This window comes from Delphinapterus leucas, chromosome 6 (genome assembly GCF_059928025.1).
Source record: "Delphinapterus leucas isolate spDelLeu-1000000601 "Yukka" chromosome 6, BTC_Dleu_Yukka2, whole genome shotgun sequence".
Classification (NCBI taxonomy): domain Eukaryota; kingdom Metazoa; phylum Chordata; class Mammalia; order Artiodactyla; family Monodontidae; genus Delphinapterus; species Delphinapterus leucas.
The window spans coordinates 68,241,105-68,258,482 of record NC_143134.1 but is presented as its reverse complement, the minus strand read 5'-3'; the positions used below and the strand labels follow the sequence as shown (position 1 = coordinate 68,258,482).

The window sequence follows — 17,378 nt, the reverse complement described above, 5'->3', positions numbered from 1 at the left end:
TCAGCTTGGTGCTTTGCGATGACCTAGAGGGCTCGGATAGGGAGGATGGGAGAGAGGCTCAAAAGGGAGGGGATATGGGGACATGTGTATGCATATGGCTGATTCGCTTTGTTGTGCAACAGAAACTAACACGGTATTGTGAAGCAATTATACTCCAATAAAAATCCATTTAAAAAAAGTATTAAATAGCTTAGTTCATTTAGCAGAACCTCTACTTGATTACTTTGATATTTCAAGAGACTGTTTGTACTTGGAAATAATCAGATAATACTTACTAGAAAATGTTGGTTAATATCCTTAAAAATCATCATAATTATTATGAGAAAGTTCTGTGGGGTTTCAAAGGAAGGTAAACCTTCTGTGGTAGTTAATTGGAATGGTGTAATTTCATTTCGTAGGTGCTACTGAGATGGATTTTGAAGGAAGGCCAGAAACATTACAAAACTAATGCATGCTTATTTAAAAATTCAAACATTATAGAAATGCGTAATTTCAACTCCCAGAGACAATCATTGTTAATAATACATGGTGATTCAAAATATTGATGAGTACAGAGTCTCAAAGTCCTGTGTTCTCTTGTCACGGAGAAACTTTGATTATCATCTCTAGCCCATTTGATTATCGTAGCATGGTGTCAGTTTTCTATTTAGAGGGAATTTATCTTACTAGGCACTTACTTTATTCATATCTCTGTTTTTTATTCTGGTGGCTTAGTTGTAGATTGACTCTTCCTGAAGGTAGCCGTTCAGGTGACAGTCTCTGTTTTGTGTTCCACTGTGTACCCAGTGCTTGGTACAGTATCTGGGACATGGTAGGTGCTGTTTCAATATATGTTGATTGAAAAAATAAATAGTGTCATGAAGCTAAGATATACTTGAAGTAGTATAAATTATTAAACAGATTTTAAAGATTTACTTATTAACAGAATATACATTTCTTGATATTCTGAAGTTCAAAGATAATTTAAAAAATAGTGGACTCTAGGGACTTCCCTGGTGGTCCAGTGGTTAAGAATCCATGCTTCCAATTCAGGGGGTTCAGGTTCCATCCCTGGTCGGGGAACTAAGATCCCACATGCCACGTGGAGCGGTCAAAAAAAAAAAAAAATAGTGGACTCTTTTTTTTGTTACAAAATATAACTATCATGAGAAATTGTCTGAAAGATTATTTCCAGATTAAATGTTACTTCTTTCAAAGTTGATGTATCTTTTGAGTTGCATTAATTTCACTATAATTGTTGTAACGTTGTTACCTTTTTTTTTTTTTTGTACGCGGGCCTCTCACTGTTGTGGCCTCTTCTGTTGCGGAGCACAGGCTTCGGACGCGCAGGCTCAGCGGCCATGGCTCACGGGCCCAGCCGCTCCGCGGCATGTGGGATCTTCCCGGACCGGGGCACGAACCCGTGTCCCCTGCATCAGCAGGCGGACCCTCAACCACTGTGCCACCAGGGAAGCCCCTGTTATTACCTTTGAAATTTATATTTTTATATTTCCTCTGTGAGTTTCATATGATAATTTATTTCAAATGCCAGTGAAATGGGTTTTAAGCCTCAAGCCAAGGCTCTACTTGTCCACTCACAGCTACACTAGGATCACATGGTCTTCATAACAGTTATGGAATGGTCCTAAGATGGGACTAATTTTCATGGTAGGCAAGAGGCATTTTTCTGGTCTTTCTGTTCATCTGTTCTCCTTCAGTACATGCCCTTGCATAGGTACACAGTACATAATGTGCTTGGTGGTAGAGAGGATAACACGCTCATTTGGTTAATAACATAACTTAGTCCAAAGAAAATCTGGAGACCTCCAACATATCTTTACTATAAAAGTTTGTGGAGGTGAGTAATACGCTGCTTCCCATCGCTTACATTGTTGATCTGTACTTTCTTCTAGGCATGGAGCTAAGTGCTTTACAGAATTATCTGATGGAGTCTTCACAACAGCTCAATTGTTATTATCCGTTTTATACAGGAGTAACTGAGGTCCAGAGAGATTCAGTCTCCTGTCCTGGGTTATGTAGCTTATAAATGGCAAAGCCTGGATTTAGATCCAAGCAGTCTGGTTCTGGAGCCCTGTCTCTTAACAACTGTGCTATAGTGAATGAAAGGTTCTGGGTAAGAAGTGTGGTTGAATCAGTTTTGAGCAAGTTGATGCTGGATTTGTGGAATAGGCGTGATTGTTTGGCAGTCCATTAGGGATGGAAACTGTAGCCAGGTTTCATTAGAATCAGGTGCCAAGTAAGTGAACTGGTCCCTTTTTCCAAGTTTAGTATCAGTGTTTGTTTCAAATATTCAGGGATTTTAGACTTTAACCTCAACAGCTAATACCCAACTATAGCTTTCTCTCTTAGAGTTATGGGTTGCTAAAAATTGATCCTGACTGGGTGAGTATATGGTGATAGATTCTTTAGGTCTTCTCATAGTGAAAGACAGTTTAGGCTTTCAATTTCTAAGATCTAAGAAGTTTCTTTAGAAGTCATAATAAACAGCATCTTTGCTACCTTTTTTTGTCACCTGACTCTGACCTCTGGTTAGCTTGTTTAGCTTGTGCCTGGAATGTCTGTTACTATTGGAACCCTCTAATCAAAGCATTAGAATGAAGTGGAGTGGATTCTTTCATGCCTATCCTTTTTATTTTTGGTTGCCCTGTGAGATTAAATCTATAAATTACTCTTTATTTCAAATCCAGTTGTTAAATTGTTTGGCATTCTCACTTATTGCTTAGATAACCAGTTTGGCATCCCCAGTGTAGTAGATGTAGATGTTGCTTGTTCTATAATTCTTCAATCTAAAATGTCCAGTAGGCTTGATAGGGATTGCTGCTTCTGCTAAACACCATTTTCACTATGTGTGTTCCATTGCTTTCTCAGTTTGTTGATTTCTTTGCTAATTTCTTTTTTCTGTAGAAACATTGTTTTTTTTTTTTTTTTTTGGTAATAATATAAGATTATTGTTCAAAATCCAAATAATACAGAGAAGTGCCTTTCTGTAATTCCTATGTAAGAGATAACCATTAGTATTAATAGTTTAGAGTATATTTCTTTCTGGCCATTTAATGTACAATTACAGATCTTTTTTTTTTTTTTTTGCGGTACGCGGGCCTCTCACTGTTGTGGCCTCTCCCGTTGCGGAGCACAGGCTCCGGACGCGCAGGCTCAGAGGCCATGGCTCACAGGCCCAGCCGCTCCGCGGCATGTGGGATCTTCCTGGACCGGGGCATCGGCAGGCGGATGTCCCCTGCATCGGCAGGCGGACTCTCAACCACTGCGCCACCAGGGAAGCCCTATAGATCTTTTTTTTATGTAAATAGGATCATAGTATATTTACTGTTCTGTAATCTGCTTTATTCACTGTGGAAAGATTTTAATGTCAATATACAGAAAGATCTGCCTTATTTTGTGTTCTTTTATTTAACATAGTCCTAGTTGCTGGACGTAAGCTTGAGGTTTCAGTTAATGCTGCAGCAACATCCTGGGTCATATATCATTGTATACATCTCTATGTTGTTGAGATGAATTTCTAGAGTTGAATTTTAGGGTCAAAGGGACATTTTGTTTTGTTTTGTTTTTTGCGGTATGCGGGCCTCTCACTGTTGTGGCCTCTCCCGTTGCGGAGCACAGGCTCCGGACGCGCAGACTCAGCAGCCATGGCTCACGGGCCCAGCCGCTCCGCGGCATGTGGGATCTTCCCGGATCGGGGCACGAACCCGTGTTCCCTGCATCGGCAGGCGGACTCTCAACCATTGCGGCACCAGGGAAGCCCAAAGGGACATTTTTTAAGGCTATTGAAAAATTATGCTCTGGTACCAGTATATACCCCGACTCCAGCTGTGTAAGAGAAGTTTCATTCTTTACCACCATTTATATATTAAGCATTTGCCAATCTGATAGGTGCAAAATATCTTATTATAGTTTTACTTTCTTGGATTTTTAGTGAGATTGTCCTTTGTCAATTTTTCTATAGAAAAATATAAGAAATTTTAAGTGAATTACATATAATTAATAATAAATATTAAATTATATATAACAAATTACATATATTCTAAGTTATATGTTTTGTCTTTGTAAGTCTTTTATTCTAAGTTATATGTTTGTCTTTTACACGTAAATCTCTAAAATGCCCTAGTATAGTATAATTGGTTAAAGATTTTAGAAAATATTTTGAAAGCTAAAATAATATTAAGTAGTTTTCTATTGTTGATACTTTCATAAAAATATTTTTCTTTTTCATCAGAAAATGAGGTTTCATATAGTTATTTAGGAATCTTAGAGTCTTCAGAGATCTATGATAAACACATTTATATATTTACTTGTCAGATTTGACAACATGAGCTGCTGCAGTATTTTCATTTTGATAGAATTTTGTTTAGAAAGTGATTTAAATCAGGTGGGTAAGGAAAATCTTAAAATTGTCTTACTGTTTTTTGCTTTGTTTCATCTCCCTTTTCCAGGTATTGTACTCCGAGATACTTGGATTATGAGGATTTGGAGCGCAAGTACTGGAAGAACTTAACCTTTGTGGCACCTATCTATGGTGCAGACATTAATGGGAGCATATATGATGAGGTATATTTCTATTACAGTGGGTTTTGTAAAGCATCATTTCATGTTACTATTTTTGTTACCGTTTTCAGTGGTCGAGAAGTAGTCATTTGTTGTGCTTTGTGTGACCCATAATTCTTCACAGGACAAGAGGAAATAAAGACACATCAGTATGATTTCTGCTGCTTCTGTTTTTCTCATTGAAACCAGCTAATTGTACAAATATGTGAGCCTGTTCAACAGTAATATAGTATGTGGTTATCTGGCTGATCTTCAAATCACACTCAAAATTTTTAAAAGCAAAGCACATTATAAAAATACCTGGAAAACATGGAATATTATTCATAATAGTACCATCTTAAGGCAAAAGCAGTATTGTAATATGTATTCTTCCTGTAGTTTTCCCCTAATCATTTGAAAAAGTTATATTAAACATGCTTATAGGACTTCCCTGGTGGCACAGTGGTTAAGAATCCGCCTGCCAATGCAGGGGACACGGGTTCGAGCCCTGGTCTGGGAAGATCCCACATGCCGTGGAGCAACTGAGCCCATGCGCCACAACTACTGAGCCTGTGCTTTAGAGCCTGCGAGCCAGAACTACTGGGCCAGTGTGCTGCAACTACTGAAGCCTGCGCACCTAGAGCCCGTGCTCCACAACAAGAGAAGCCACCACAATGAGAAGCCCGAGCACCGCAACAAAGAGTAGCCCCCGCTTGCTGCAACTAGAGAAACCCTGCGTGCAGCAACAAAGATCCAACACAACCAAAAATGAATGAATGAATGAATAAATGAATGTATAAAGCAAAAACAAAACAAAACATGCTTATATTCTCTTTTTTATCCCCCCCACACAAATTGTGAGAATTTTTTCTTTTTAAAAAGTACATATTACAGTTTTTCCAGTTATTTTTCATGAGGGCATAATCTGCTTGATGTAATCTAATCCTTCTTGCCTCCCCTGATACTACTTGAAATCCTATTTTTTAAAAAAAATCTTTTCTTTTTGCAACCTTTTATTCCCTCTCCCATTGTTTTATTTAGAGAAATTTCTTGCCTACCAAAAAGTTGAAGTGATGCAGTGAACACCTGGATGCCCTCACATGGATTCACTAGTTGTTAATATTTGCCACATTTGCTTTTTGTTTCTCTATCACTCTGTCTGTGTCTCTGTCTCTCTGTCTTTATGCTGTAACATTTGAAAGTAAGTTGCAGACATCATGATAATTCACCCTTAATTATTTCAGCATGTTTCTTTCAGTTATGAGGCAATTTAACGTTTATATAATGTCATCTAATATAGAAACCATACTCAAAGATCCCTGATTTTCCCAGTAATGTTCTTTATAACCTGCTTTGAAGGTTATATGAAGGATCCCAGCAGGGATTTCCCTTTAAAGTTAGTAAGCGTGCTATAGGGTAATATTTAGAGGCTAGTTGAATATCCTGTTCCCAATAGCCTTTCACCCAGTGAATTTGCCTCCATTGATAATCCTTGACTGAGTCAATTATTGTACTATTTTTAAACTGATTATATTTTGAAATATAAAACAAGCTGTAAAGTGGATAAAACATAAACTTAGAGCTTCATGAATTATTGTAAGGTGAATACCTATGTACCATCCCTGACATCAAGGAAAACATTACGGGCACCCTAGATTTCCCCTATCTGTCCCCTTTACCTATTATAGTCTCCTACTTTTCCTCCAAAGGAGTGGTTATAGGATATACACATGGGTAGTTTTAGAACAAAACTATTTTCCACTTTACACCTTTCTATACCAGTGTTTGCTGCTTCCATTGCCCCACAGCCTCCCTGACATTAGACATTCTAAAATTAAATGGGAGTATGTAGCAGGTTCTTGTGGTTTTAAATAATATCATGATTTTTTTTCTTTTATGTTCATTGGCTGTTTGGATTTCCTCTTTATCAAAATGCCTGTTCAAGCCTCTTGTACGTTTTTCTTTTTTGTCATGCTTTTCTTATTGAGTTACAGTTCGTTTTAATACATTTCTGGATATGAGGTAGTGGCACAGTTTTAGTTTTTCTATATGGATCTTCAGTTGTTGAACACTGTTATTGAAAGGACCATTCTTATTTTTGAAAATGGGCCGGGTATTAGATGATACTATGGAATTACTGTTGTCCTATTAGACGTGATGATGACATGGTGGCTATATATATTTTTCCTTGTCAACTGACAATACACACTGAAAAATATATAGGTGAAATAACATGCAGTCTGGGATTTGTTTTGTTTTGTTTTTTAAATTAATTAATTAATTTTTTTGGCCACGCTGTGTGGCTTGCAGGATCCTAGTTCCCCAGTCAGGGACTGAACCCCGGCCACGGCAGTGAAAGCACCAAGTCTTAACTATTGGACCACCAGGGAATTCCCCTGGGATTTGTGTTTTTTTGTTTTTTGGTTTTTTTTGTGGTACGCGGGCCCCTCACTGCTGTGGCCCCTCCCATTGCGGAGCACAGGCTCCGGACGCCCAGGCCCAGCGGCCACGGCTCACAGGCCCAGCCGCTCCGCAGCATGCGGGATCCTCCCGGACCGAGGCATGAACCCGTGTCCCCTGCATGGGCAGGCAGACTCTCAACCACTGTGCCACCAGGGAAGCCCGGATTTGTTTTTAAAATACCTCAGGAAATAAAGTGGTATGACTTTCGTTGAATAAAGATTGGCAAAATATTGTTAAATGAAGCTAGATGATGGATACATGATGTTTAGAATATGTGTATGTTTGAAATACTAAAAATAAAAGTTAAAGAAAGGGAAAACATCCCTTCTCTTCCCCCTTTCATATTTTCACTAGTGTAAGTAACCTCTCTGTTGAGAATTTTTAAGTTTGTACATGCTCATGTAGAAAAATTGAAAAATAGAGAAAAAATGAAGAAAAAAGTTACTCATAAGCTTGTCAAACAAACATAATCTCTTTATGATTTCCTTTTGGCCATTTATTTATTTAATTTTGGGTATCCTATTTTATTAGCATTTAAATTTCACCAAGAGTTCAAGCATATGCTAGCCATATATTCAGACTTTTGAAATAAAGACAAAATGGGCAAACAGCTTTAAGGGTGCAATGTATTTGACACTGCACAATATATTAACTAACTAGACAATCTAAGGGGTGGTATAACTATACACTTAGGAGCACCAAGTGTAGGAACAAGTCCTGGGATTGGAGGAAAAACCCACCATTCAGGACTGAACAGAGGTCCTTGGCTGCTGACAGAATCTCCCCTTGACTTCAGACTTGAGACAAACCGAGCAAGTCTATCAGCATACAAAACCCACTGATTTCAGGACAAACAGTAACAGGATAGACTGGCCAGGGCCAATTCAGATTGTGGGGATAGTCTGAAGCGTGCAGGGCTGGCTGCAGGCTGGAAATGTTGCAGTTGAAGTCCAGGATCGGCAGATGAGAGCAGCCACCTTCTAAAAATCGCTGATTTCTATACAACTTCCCAAGATGCTTTTCCCAAACAGGGTGGCCTTTTATTTTATGTCAGTGTGTGTATGTATATGTATGCATGTGCTTGTGTGTGTGAGTGTGTTTCCCCATCTCAAATGCTGAGAGATTTTAACAGTTTTTTTGCTTTAGAAGCATTTTCAGTATTGGTCTCCAGAGGATCATTTTAGTGTATTCTAACCCCAGCCAGTTTTAGAGTGTACCTTGTATTAAGTCTTTGCTTTTTTTTTTTTTTTTTTTTGGTATTTCAATTCCAAGCATATTCTTTTTTTTTAATTGAAATATAGTTGATTTACAATGTTGTGTTACTTTCTGCTGAACAGCCGATTCCTTTATACTCCAAGTATATTCTTTAAGTTTGACATGTTATGGTTACTTATGTTTAGGAAAATGAGTGCCATTAGTAGCGAAGCTTCCTTACAGAAGATGGCACCTTGTCTTATTAAAACAGCTTCTCTGGGATTTCCATTGAAATGGGTGAGGCCAAGCAAATATGGTTGGTATTTTCAGTTGGGGCCCAGCAAAGTTAAAGTGTTTTCTCAAAGTTACGAGGCTAGTAGACTGGCTGCCAGGTGCCCTTATTCCCCACACGTTTTAAGGAAGTAATTATGTATAGTCAGTCTCACAGTTGTGGAAATGTGTACAACTAGGTCTGGGTCACCTACAAATTTCCCCTGAGCTAATGGTTTATTTTGTGCCTTCTCTGTGGTTTCGTCCCTGTGGTATCCTGGCAAGTTTGCAGGTTTCTAAAAGGAAGACTGAGCTGAGGAATCATCTGGATTTGGGGCTGAGAGGTTACACGTCTCAGGGCTCAAAAATAAAATAAAATGCAATCCAAGATTTTTTTCTGACCATACCTTGGGATCATTGAGCTCTTTGTTCCTTTTTTTTTTTTTTTTTAATGCTGTACGCGGGCCTCTCACCTCTGTGGCCTCTCCCATTGCGGAGCACAGGCTCCGGACGCGCAGGCTCAGCGGCCACGGCTCACGGGCCCAGCCGCTCCGCAGCATGCGGGATCCTCCTGGACCGGGGCACGAACCCGTGTCCCCTGCATCAGCAGGCGGACTCCCAACCACTGCACCACCAGGGAAGCCCCCTCTTTGTTCCTTTTTGCAAATATAATTAAGAGGTAGAAGCATCATACGATTTTCAGAACAGTCAACATAAAACTGCCCTGAACTGGCTTTACACATTTGATTGTTAAAATAACATAATCGTTGACAGCACAGCTGAGGGTGATGGACATTGGTTTGCAGTGCTTATCAATTTACCGCTTGTGTTTGAAAACCAGTTACACAATGGCATTACTTCAAGGGAACATTGACTTTAGACTTCAGATTTGAGTAACTTCAGTTATTAAAATCCAATGAACAAAATCTGCTGGTTTGTAAACATGCAGTTTTTAAAAATTCTCATTATTTACAGGTTTTGGAGCCAGGAATCTGTCATTTTGGTTTGACCTACAAGGCATAGTATTTTATGGAATTTTTGTAGGAGCATTTAGTAGCTCAAGAACTGAGCTGACGTTTTCAATGCTTTTGTATCATAAAGACAGACATATGAGAGATGTTGTAAACTGCTACTGGTAAATGAAACCAGTGACACTCAAGACAACTAAATTCAAGCAAATGAAAAATAACTTGTATTTGCCCCCTTGAGGTAGCTGGAGAGTAACGAGAGAAAGAATGCATTAAGGAGAGTGATGAAGACTGAGTGCAGTAATAACTTGTAACTGTCAGGAACATTTGAAATTATCACAATGGATGTGCACTGAATAAAAGCCCATGTATTGTTTTGCTCTTCACTGTTGTACTTTTGCATTGTTTAACTGCTCCGCTCAGTTTAGATTGTATTGGAAATTGGTTTGTTATGGTTCACGGCATTATTTTGAAAGGGATTATAGTCATCAAATTGTAGTTCAATTCCCCCCCCCCCCCACCAATTTCTAGTTACGGCTTTTTCCTTTAATGTTAAAAGAAGTGTTGAAAAACCATAACCTTTTCTTGGTGGGGATGGGAGTTCTTGGAGAGGGTGTGGGGAAGGTAAGAGAAACAGTTGGTGCAGGGTGCAAAGATGAATAAGGACCCTGGTTCTCAATAATTCACAGACTTGAGGGGCAAAGGGGCAGTAGGATGTAATGAGCTTGGCTGTAAAGGCAAGTGTGGGGTTCCAGGGAGCCCAGAGCAGAGGCACTTATAGTAGCTTGGTGTTGAAGGAAGACTTTTTGTTGGAGGCGTGGCATCTGAGATTGGCCTAGAGGAGCAAGTTCAAGTCAGGTAAAGGAAGGAGAGAGAAGAATGGGGATGAAACCAAGTAAATTTGAGGGTAAGACTGCACTTAATAGTCTTTGTATTTTTACTGAATTTGGAGGCTTTTTGGTGAGCCTGATCTTGAGGAGGGTGAGGCAGACCTGGAATAGTGGCTATGGGGTGGGAGGGAGAGAGATCAGCCTGGCCGGTGATGGGGCTGTGAGGGCCCCTTCTGCTCAGATGTTTGTCTTGCAGCACCAGGCCAGTCTGTTAAGGGGCAAAAACAGGTGCCATTGCAGTGTTGATCCAGGCTTGGGTACAACACAGGAATTAGGAGTGAGAGTGTTCATGAAGGCCTACTTGAGGACAATCAGCCTTGATAGTAAAAGGAGTAAGTAGGGCCTGGAGATTCCAGGGGATGAGTCTTGGCCCCTCTTTCATTCGACTGCTGCTTTCAGAGCTTGATTTCCTTAGGATATACTTAAAAATCTCAGTCAACACCATGGGCAGCAGCCTGTGGCAGCAGTATCAGTAACATGATTTAAGCAAGTTACAAGTTTTTAAACCAAAATACCAAGACTTTCAAAGGCATGACATGACAAAGCCCGGTCTTTGGGTGTATGATGCAAAGCCTGGCTGGGCAGCCAGATTCTGCCTATTGCTTGTCTTTGTAAATAAAGTTTAATTGGAGCATAGCCCTATTGTTCATCTACATATTATATGTGCCTGGCTTTTTTGCACTACAATGGGAGAGTTGAGTAGTTGTGACAGAGATTGTATGGCCCACACAAGCTAACATATTTACTGTCTTGCCCTTTGCAGAAAAAGTTTGCCAACCCCTAATATAGAGGCACAATTATTTGCTCTTGGGGAAGGGTGCTCAAAACCTTTTTTGAGATACAGATGAAATTCTGAATGTTTTTTGGAGAATGAGATTGACTATGTTGATACCTTGAAATGAAATTTGGTGATGTCAGGGACCTTCTGTAAGTAAAGAAGGTCCTGAATTTAGAAATAGAGCCACCTGTATTCTTGGGTGGCCTTAGGTGATTCCTTGGAAACAGTAATAGAAGCATAAGAGTCCTAAGATCTGAAACTTTTTTTTTGGTTGTGTTTTACTAAGGGCTGGTCCACTGATAAAGAAAGTTTTAATTAAGGAATTTCCTGGTGGTCCAGTGGTTAAGACTCCACCCTTTCACTGCCAAGGGCCTGGGTTCAATCCCTGGTCAGGGAACTGAGATCCCGCAAGCCGTGCAGCACGGCCAAAAAAAAAAAAAAAGGAGAAAGCTTTAATTAGCCTTTGCTAACTGTACATTTAAAAAATAAGTCCTCTGATAAAAGGAACATGGGGGTTACTTCAGGAAACAAACACACAAAAAGAAGACAGATAAAGAGAAAAGATGAACAGGTAGAAAAAAGCGATATAACTGTGTGGGATGATTCAGTTTGACTAAGGGACATGAAAATAAACAGATATCTGCAGGGAAAAAAGGAGGTAGAACATTTGTGGGATAGCCAATAGCCATGCTTCCACAGACCTTTGAAGACAGAGTGCATCTCTTTGTTCTGTGTGTGAGAGCTAAGAATTGGCATCAACATTTTTTACTTACACTAGTACAGTGACATTAAGTCATTCAGGCTTGTGTTCCGTGCTCTTTGGGGCTGCATTTCTAACAATACCTATCATGTATATAGTGGGGAGCCTTTTAATGATGATAATGGTTCATTAAATTGAGGTTTAAAAATGAAGTCCCACATGCTTTCCTTAAGCTGGGTGTTACCTTCTTGATAACACTGTTTTCAAGAGTCTTCTTTGCAAGATTTTCCCTTTGTTGAGTGGTGACAGACACCTCTTCCCCTAAGCCTCACCTCCATCGTCCAGGCTTTCTGATTTGAATACTTCATTCATATCCTAACAGGCATTGTTGTCTGCAGTGGCCCCTTTGAGATGATGTTTTCATAGCAGTGTATCAGCAAGGTTCCTACTTCACAGTAACTTAGCCTTCTTTGGATGCTTTATGTCTAAGTACTTCTTTCTTCTGAATAATCCTGTGAGATGGCATGGCATTGAGACTGACGGTTCCCCTTTTGTGTAACCATCTTCGATGATAGTTTTCAGCAGTTCACTGGAGGAAGATAGCACATCTCACAGTGAGGGGAAGCTGCTTCACCCGTGATCCACAACTTGTACAGTCTCTCACTGTTCTTAAATCTCCCAGTCTTGCTTTGAAACTCAGCTCCTTCACTGAATCATGTTCCTCCCATTGGCAGCTGCCTCCAGATCACTGAAGGTGTCCACCCTCCCCTCTACCAGCCTGGTACTCAGTGGTCTTCTACGCTGAGAATGGCTATCAGTCCACTGCACAAGGAGTTTTTCTAGTTTTCTTATATGGTGTTGGTTCGAGTAACACGATTAAGCTTTCCAGGAGCAACACTGCTATGTTGTTAGGTATGGACATATCACGATCATGTCTCAGGTGCTTCTCTCCCTTATTGCACACCATCACCTTCAAGTCTTTCTAACGTGTGGGCTTTTCTAGGACTCTTATGCTCACTTACCTTCTTTTCAGGCTTTTCCACATTTGCAGAAGACGTTTTCACCAGTGATGATTGGAAGATGATAGCAGTGATGCCCAATACATTTAATCTGGGCACAAGGCATAATCCTTTTGGGACAAGAGCTGAGATACAACCTAATTGCCGTCTATATTATCTTACCTAGATTTGTATACAACTAAAACCATTCTGTTGGTGGACGTTCACAAGTCATTATAGAGTTTTTGATTTGGACAGTGAATTTTAGGTTAAAAAATGTTATTACAGCAGGTATTTGGAAAATTAGTACAGAAAATGAAGGATACCTATATCATTTCTGTTTGTCTCACAGTAAACTCTGAGTCCAGTGACGGCAGGTATCATTTCTTAGAGACTCTCCAGCCCCAGCCCCTGTCATAGCATCTGCTTCAAATAATAGACCTAAATAATGATAGAATTGCTGAGTGCATGACATTAGAAAAATAGGCTGAGGCTCAATCATGGAGTTTCCTGAGTATTTTTGGTTATCATTCTCTACATCTTGAAGAACGTTTGAGATTTTTCAATAGGGAAGTGATAGGATCAGAATCATGCTTTAGAAAGTGTGATCAGATAATGGTCTACCAGATGGACTGGTCATAGCAAGAGGCTTGGAAAGTGCTTTGAGTAAGGAGGAAGAGGGATGGGTCAGAGTGATCTTCAGTGTGTGTTTTTCTGAACACTAGTATCCTGAGACAGTAGTTCAGGTCTCAGCACCCATTTATATTTCTAATAATTTATTGTGGACCTCAAAGAGCTTTTGTTTATGTAGGTTGTATCTATCCTTGTTTATTGTAATGGGAAATTAAAACTGAGAATGTTTAAAAGTATTTAATTCATTAAAAATAATGTTACATAACATTCCTATTTTTAGAAAAAGTGACTGTATTTTCCTACACACAAAGTTTAGTGAGAGGAGTGGCATTATTTTACATTTTTTTTCAAGTTACTAATGTCTAGCTTAATAGAAAACCCCTCTGGATTCTTATATCTACTTTTGCATTTAATCTGTTGTAATATCATATAGCCTTCTGAAAACTCTACCTTACATTGATGCGAGAATGAGAGTGAAAAAGGAGAACAATGTCTTGGTATAATTGTGAAAACGGTTTTGATGCCACAGACCCTGATGGGATCTGGAGGTCTCCCAATGGCCCCCAGACAACATTTTGAAAACCTCTGCCTTAAGATATTTAGCAAAAGATTCCTTCTCTGATCTCACTCTACATAGATGATGCAGGGATCTCCAGGCAAGGTAACAGTTTCCATTCTTGTTTACTGACCTTCAGGTAACTCTGTCCCTGGTATGAACCTCAGAGACCTAATCATATTACGAGACAGAGGTTCTCAAACAAGAAGTCATGGAGTTATTTGGGGAGCATCATACCATAAATTCTGACATATAACTCAGGCAAAATTTTACAAGCAGAAAGTGGGCTTAGGATGTGAACTCAAGTCCCTGCATCTTAAGATATATAAAATATTTTAAACTGTATTTCCAAGATTTTCCTTTAATATTAATTTGCTAGCCTATTGCTTTTGTCATCCAGTTATTTATTAACAGATAATTGATAGAAAATTAGAACAGTTTGAAAACTACAGTGACAAACCTTAAGACAAAAAATATAATGTCTTATACTGCATATTTCTCCTTGAGAGCTGGGGGAAAAAAGTTTTTTTTTTTAAACTATGCATGTACTGAATGGATGGGTGTGTATGGGGGGTCCTCTTTCTAATTTCCCTTTTAAGTTTTCTTTATAGTCTATGATTATAAATGCATAAATTTTATAGGTAAAAATTACCTTTTTGTTAATATAAATGTTAATATAAAAAATGTTGGAAAGCATTATATGACAGAGAAAATAGAAAACACTCGTAATCCTGGCATTTAGAGACAAGAGCTGTCAAAAAAGTTTAGTGTATTCCCTTCCAATGTTTCTCCTCTACTTTGTGCTCAATAATTGTATTTCTTTTGACAGGCGTGGTATCACGGTGAACATAGTTTGGTTTTGTCTTTTCTCCCTCCCGTTTTAACACATATGAATGCTTTGCCATGATTACAGGTATTCTTCAACAGGATGATTTAACATTTTTTAAATCTCTTATTTTTATTGGTAGGATGGTTTTCTTGGACAGGGGAAAGCTGATTAATCTAAGGTGGAGAGGGACCCTAGGGGCTGCGGAGGCAGGAAGGGTATGACAGTTATTAGTCTTGCCTGGCTCAGTGTGAGGCTGGGCCACAATGCACAGTGGGGTGGGCAGATCATTGCTAACCCATGAGAGTGATACTCTGCCAGTGCCACTGCCTCATTTCCTTCCTTTTCTCCACAGCCTCTTGAAATAGAAGGCTGTATTAAACAGCACAGAATATTTGACCTATTTACTTACATAGTCAAGGTCTGCCATCCCTAGCTGTGACTTTCAGGAAAGCTCTGTCTTTGCCTTAGAGTCTGTAAAGGAAAGGGATTGAATTAACAGCTCTCTGAGGTTCCTTTCAGCTTAAAAATGTTTGCTCTATTATAAGGAACATTTCTTCAAGAAGGTGAAGTCATTGACAATGAGTTTTTATGAGTTGTAGATTCCTTTTATATTAGAATTTTGTCAAGAACCCCTTTATAAGAAATATGTTGGCTGAAGCATAGGAATCTTTTCATACCAAAATTGTAGTCTTACTGGCATTTAGCCTTATAGATGACTTTTTATCTCCCTGCACTGGGGTAGCTTAAATACCTTCATCCACCAGATGGTGCTCTTGGACAACAAATTTTTCTGAGGTTGAGCGTTTCCAAAATGAGGTAAAACATTTAAACTGTTGAGTCACCAGAGTTCCTTTACATTTTGTATTTTTATCATGTTAGGATATCATTTATCCTGAAATAAGAAATTTTAAGCCAGAACACTAATTGTATGTGTAATTTTCACATCCAAGGGGAAATATCATCATTCTAGACATGTCTTAATGCTAAGAGACAGTTGTTGGCTTGGTATTGTGACTTTTAGATTTTACTTCTGTGAAATAAGGCTTCTAGTTAATCAAAGCTCATTGCCTGCCAGCGTGTTATGGCTGATCTTTAGTCAATGAAGTCTTAGCCTCATGATCTCAAGTTATGCCATCCAGACAGGGGAGGTGATGGTAGTTCTATTCACTTGACACATTGCATCTAGAATGTTTCAGCAGTTCTGGAAGCTGTATTTTCAGAGGGGTATTGCTAGGGAATTGTCGATAGAAGAGAGTTAAGCCCAGTTGCAGGCTGACCTCAGAGTACATGGCTACTGCCCTCAAGTATCTATCTTGCACATCATAGGGTTAGGTGGGATCACTGTGGGGAAAATCAGTTTTGTCTCTGGAAGTGCTAAATTGATAAACACATATGAGTCCCATGCTGAGTAGTTTGTGAGGGTGTGAGAAGTGTTAGGGATACCAGGTGTTTGCCAGTGGAGGGTGCTAACTTGGTAGCTGGAGAGTTGTGAAAGTTTTCCCTAAGGGATAAATAACATATACAGGGCAGACTAGGTGCCCCGTGGGTGCTGTGAATACTATGTACCATAGGCATGGAAAGGGGTAGGTGTGGAAAGAGGTTATGCTTCTTGGGAACTGGCACAATCCCTGAGATTGTGGTGAGAATTCAGGGCATCTGTGGGCATCAGGCATGTGAACTCTCTTAGTGAGGATGCTAAGAGAGTTCTGGAGGTACTGAAGGATCACTATGCCTAGAAGGGCAGATACCCTGGGAAAGTGTTAGGGAAACAGAAGTGGGAATTACTGAAGGGGAAAGAACATGAAAGGCAGAGGTGAAAAGCCAGAGTTCTAGTGCTGAATTTGGTTGGTGATCATCAAAGCATTGATTATTTCACCTGGAAAGAGTCTTAGACATCATGATGTAGCCAACACATTTATAGATGAGGAACTTCAGACCAAAATGTTAGGGTTTATCCAAGATGACAGACACCCAGTGACAGAGCTGGGAGATCCCTTTTCCCATTCTCTTTCTACTATTTTATTATTTATTTTATTTTATTTTTATAAATTTACTTATTTATTTTTGGCTGCATTGGGTCTTTGTTGCTGCATGCAGGCTTTCTCTGGTTGTGGCGAGCGGGGGCTAATCTTCGTTGTGGTGCATGGGCTTCTCATTGTAGTGGCTTCTCGTTGCGGAGCATGGGCTCTAGGCGTGTGGGCTTCAGTAGTTGTGGCATGTGGGCTCAGTAGTTGTGGCTCGCGGGCTCTAGAACGCAGGCTCAGTAGTTGTGGCACACGGGCTTAGTTGCTCTGCGGCGTGTGAGATCTTTCTGGACCAGGGCTTGAGCCCATGTCCCCTGCATTGGCACTGTGCCACCAGGAAAGTCCCTCTTTCTACTATTTTAGATTGTCACCAGAATGGATAATTAGAACTTTGAACTACACTGTGTGCTCTCTATCTCTTCCTCTCTTGGATTAGTATCTGCCAGGGTCTTCATGGGATGCTTAGTGTCTTCAGAAGCAAACGTTTCTTCTGTTCCCACTGCAGCTGACCTTGCCTGCAGGTTTACAAAAGGACT

The 17,378-nt window shown here is 39.7% G+C and overlaps 1 protein-coding gene across 4 annotated transcripts in view; it reads left to right on the top strand.

Moving 5' to 3' along the window:
- Positions 1–17,378, top strand: part of KDM4C (lysine demethylase 4C) — a 403,798-nt gene that overhangs the window by 52,729 nt on the left and 333,691 nt on the right. For all 4 annotated transcript variants that reach the window (XM_089913225.1, XM_089913224.1, XM_022573685.3 and 1 more), the window contains one exon: positions 4,449–4,563. In XM_089913225.1, the coding sequence (XP_089769351.1) occupies positions 4,449–4,563 (115 nt within the window). The remainder of the gene's footprint in view (positions 1–4,448; positions 4,564–17,378) is intronic.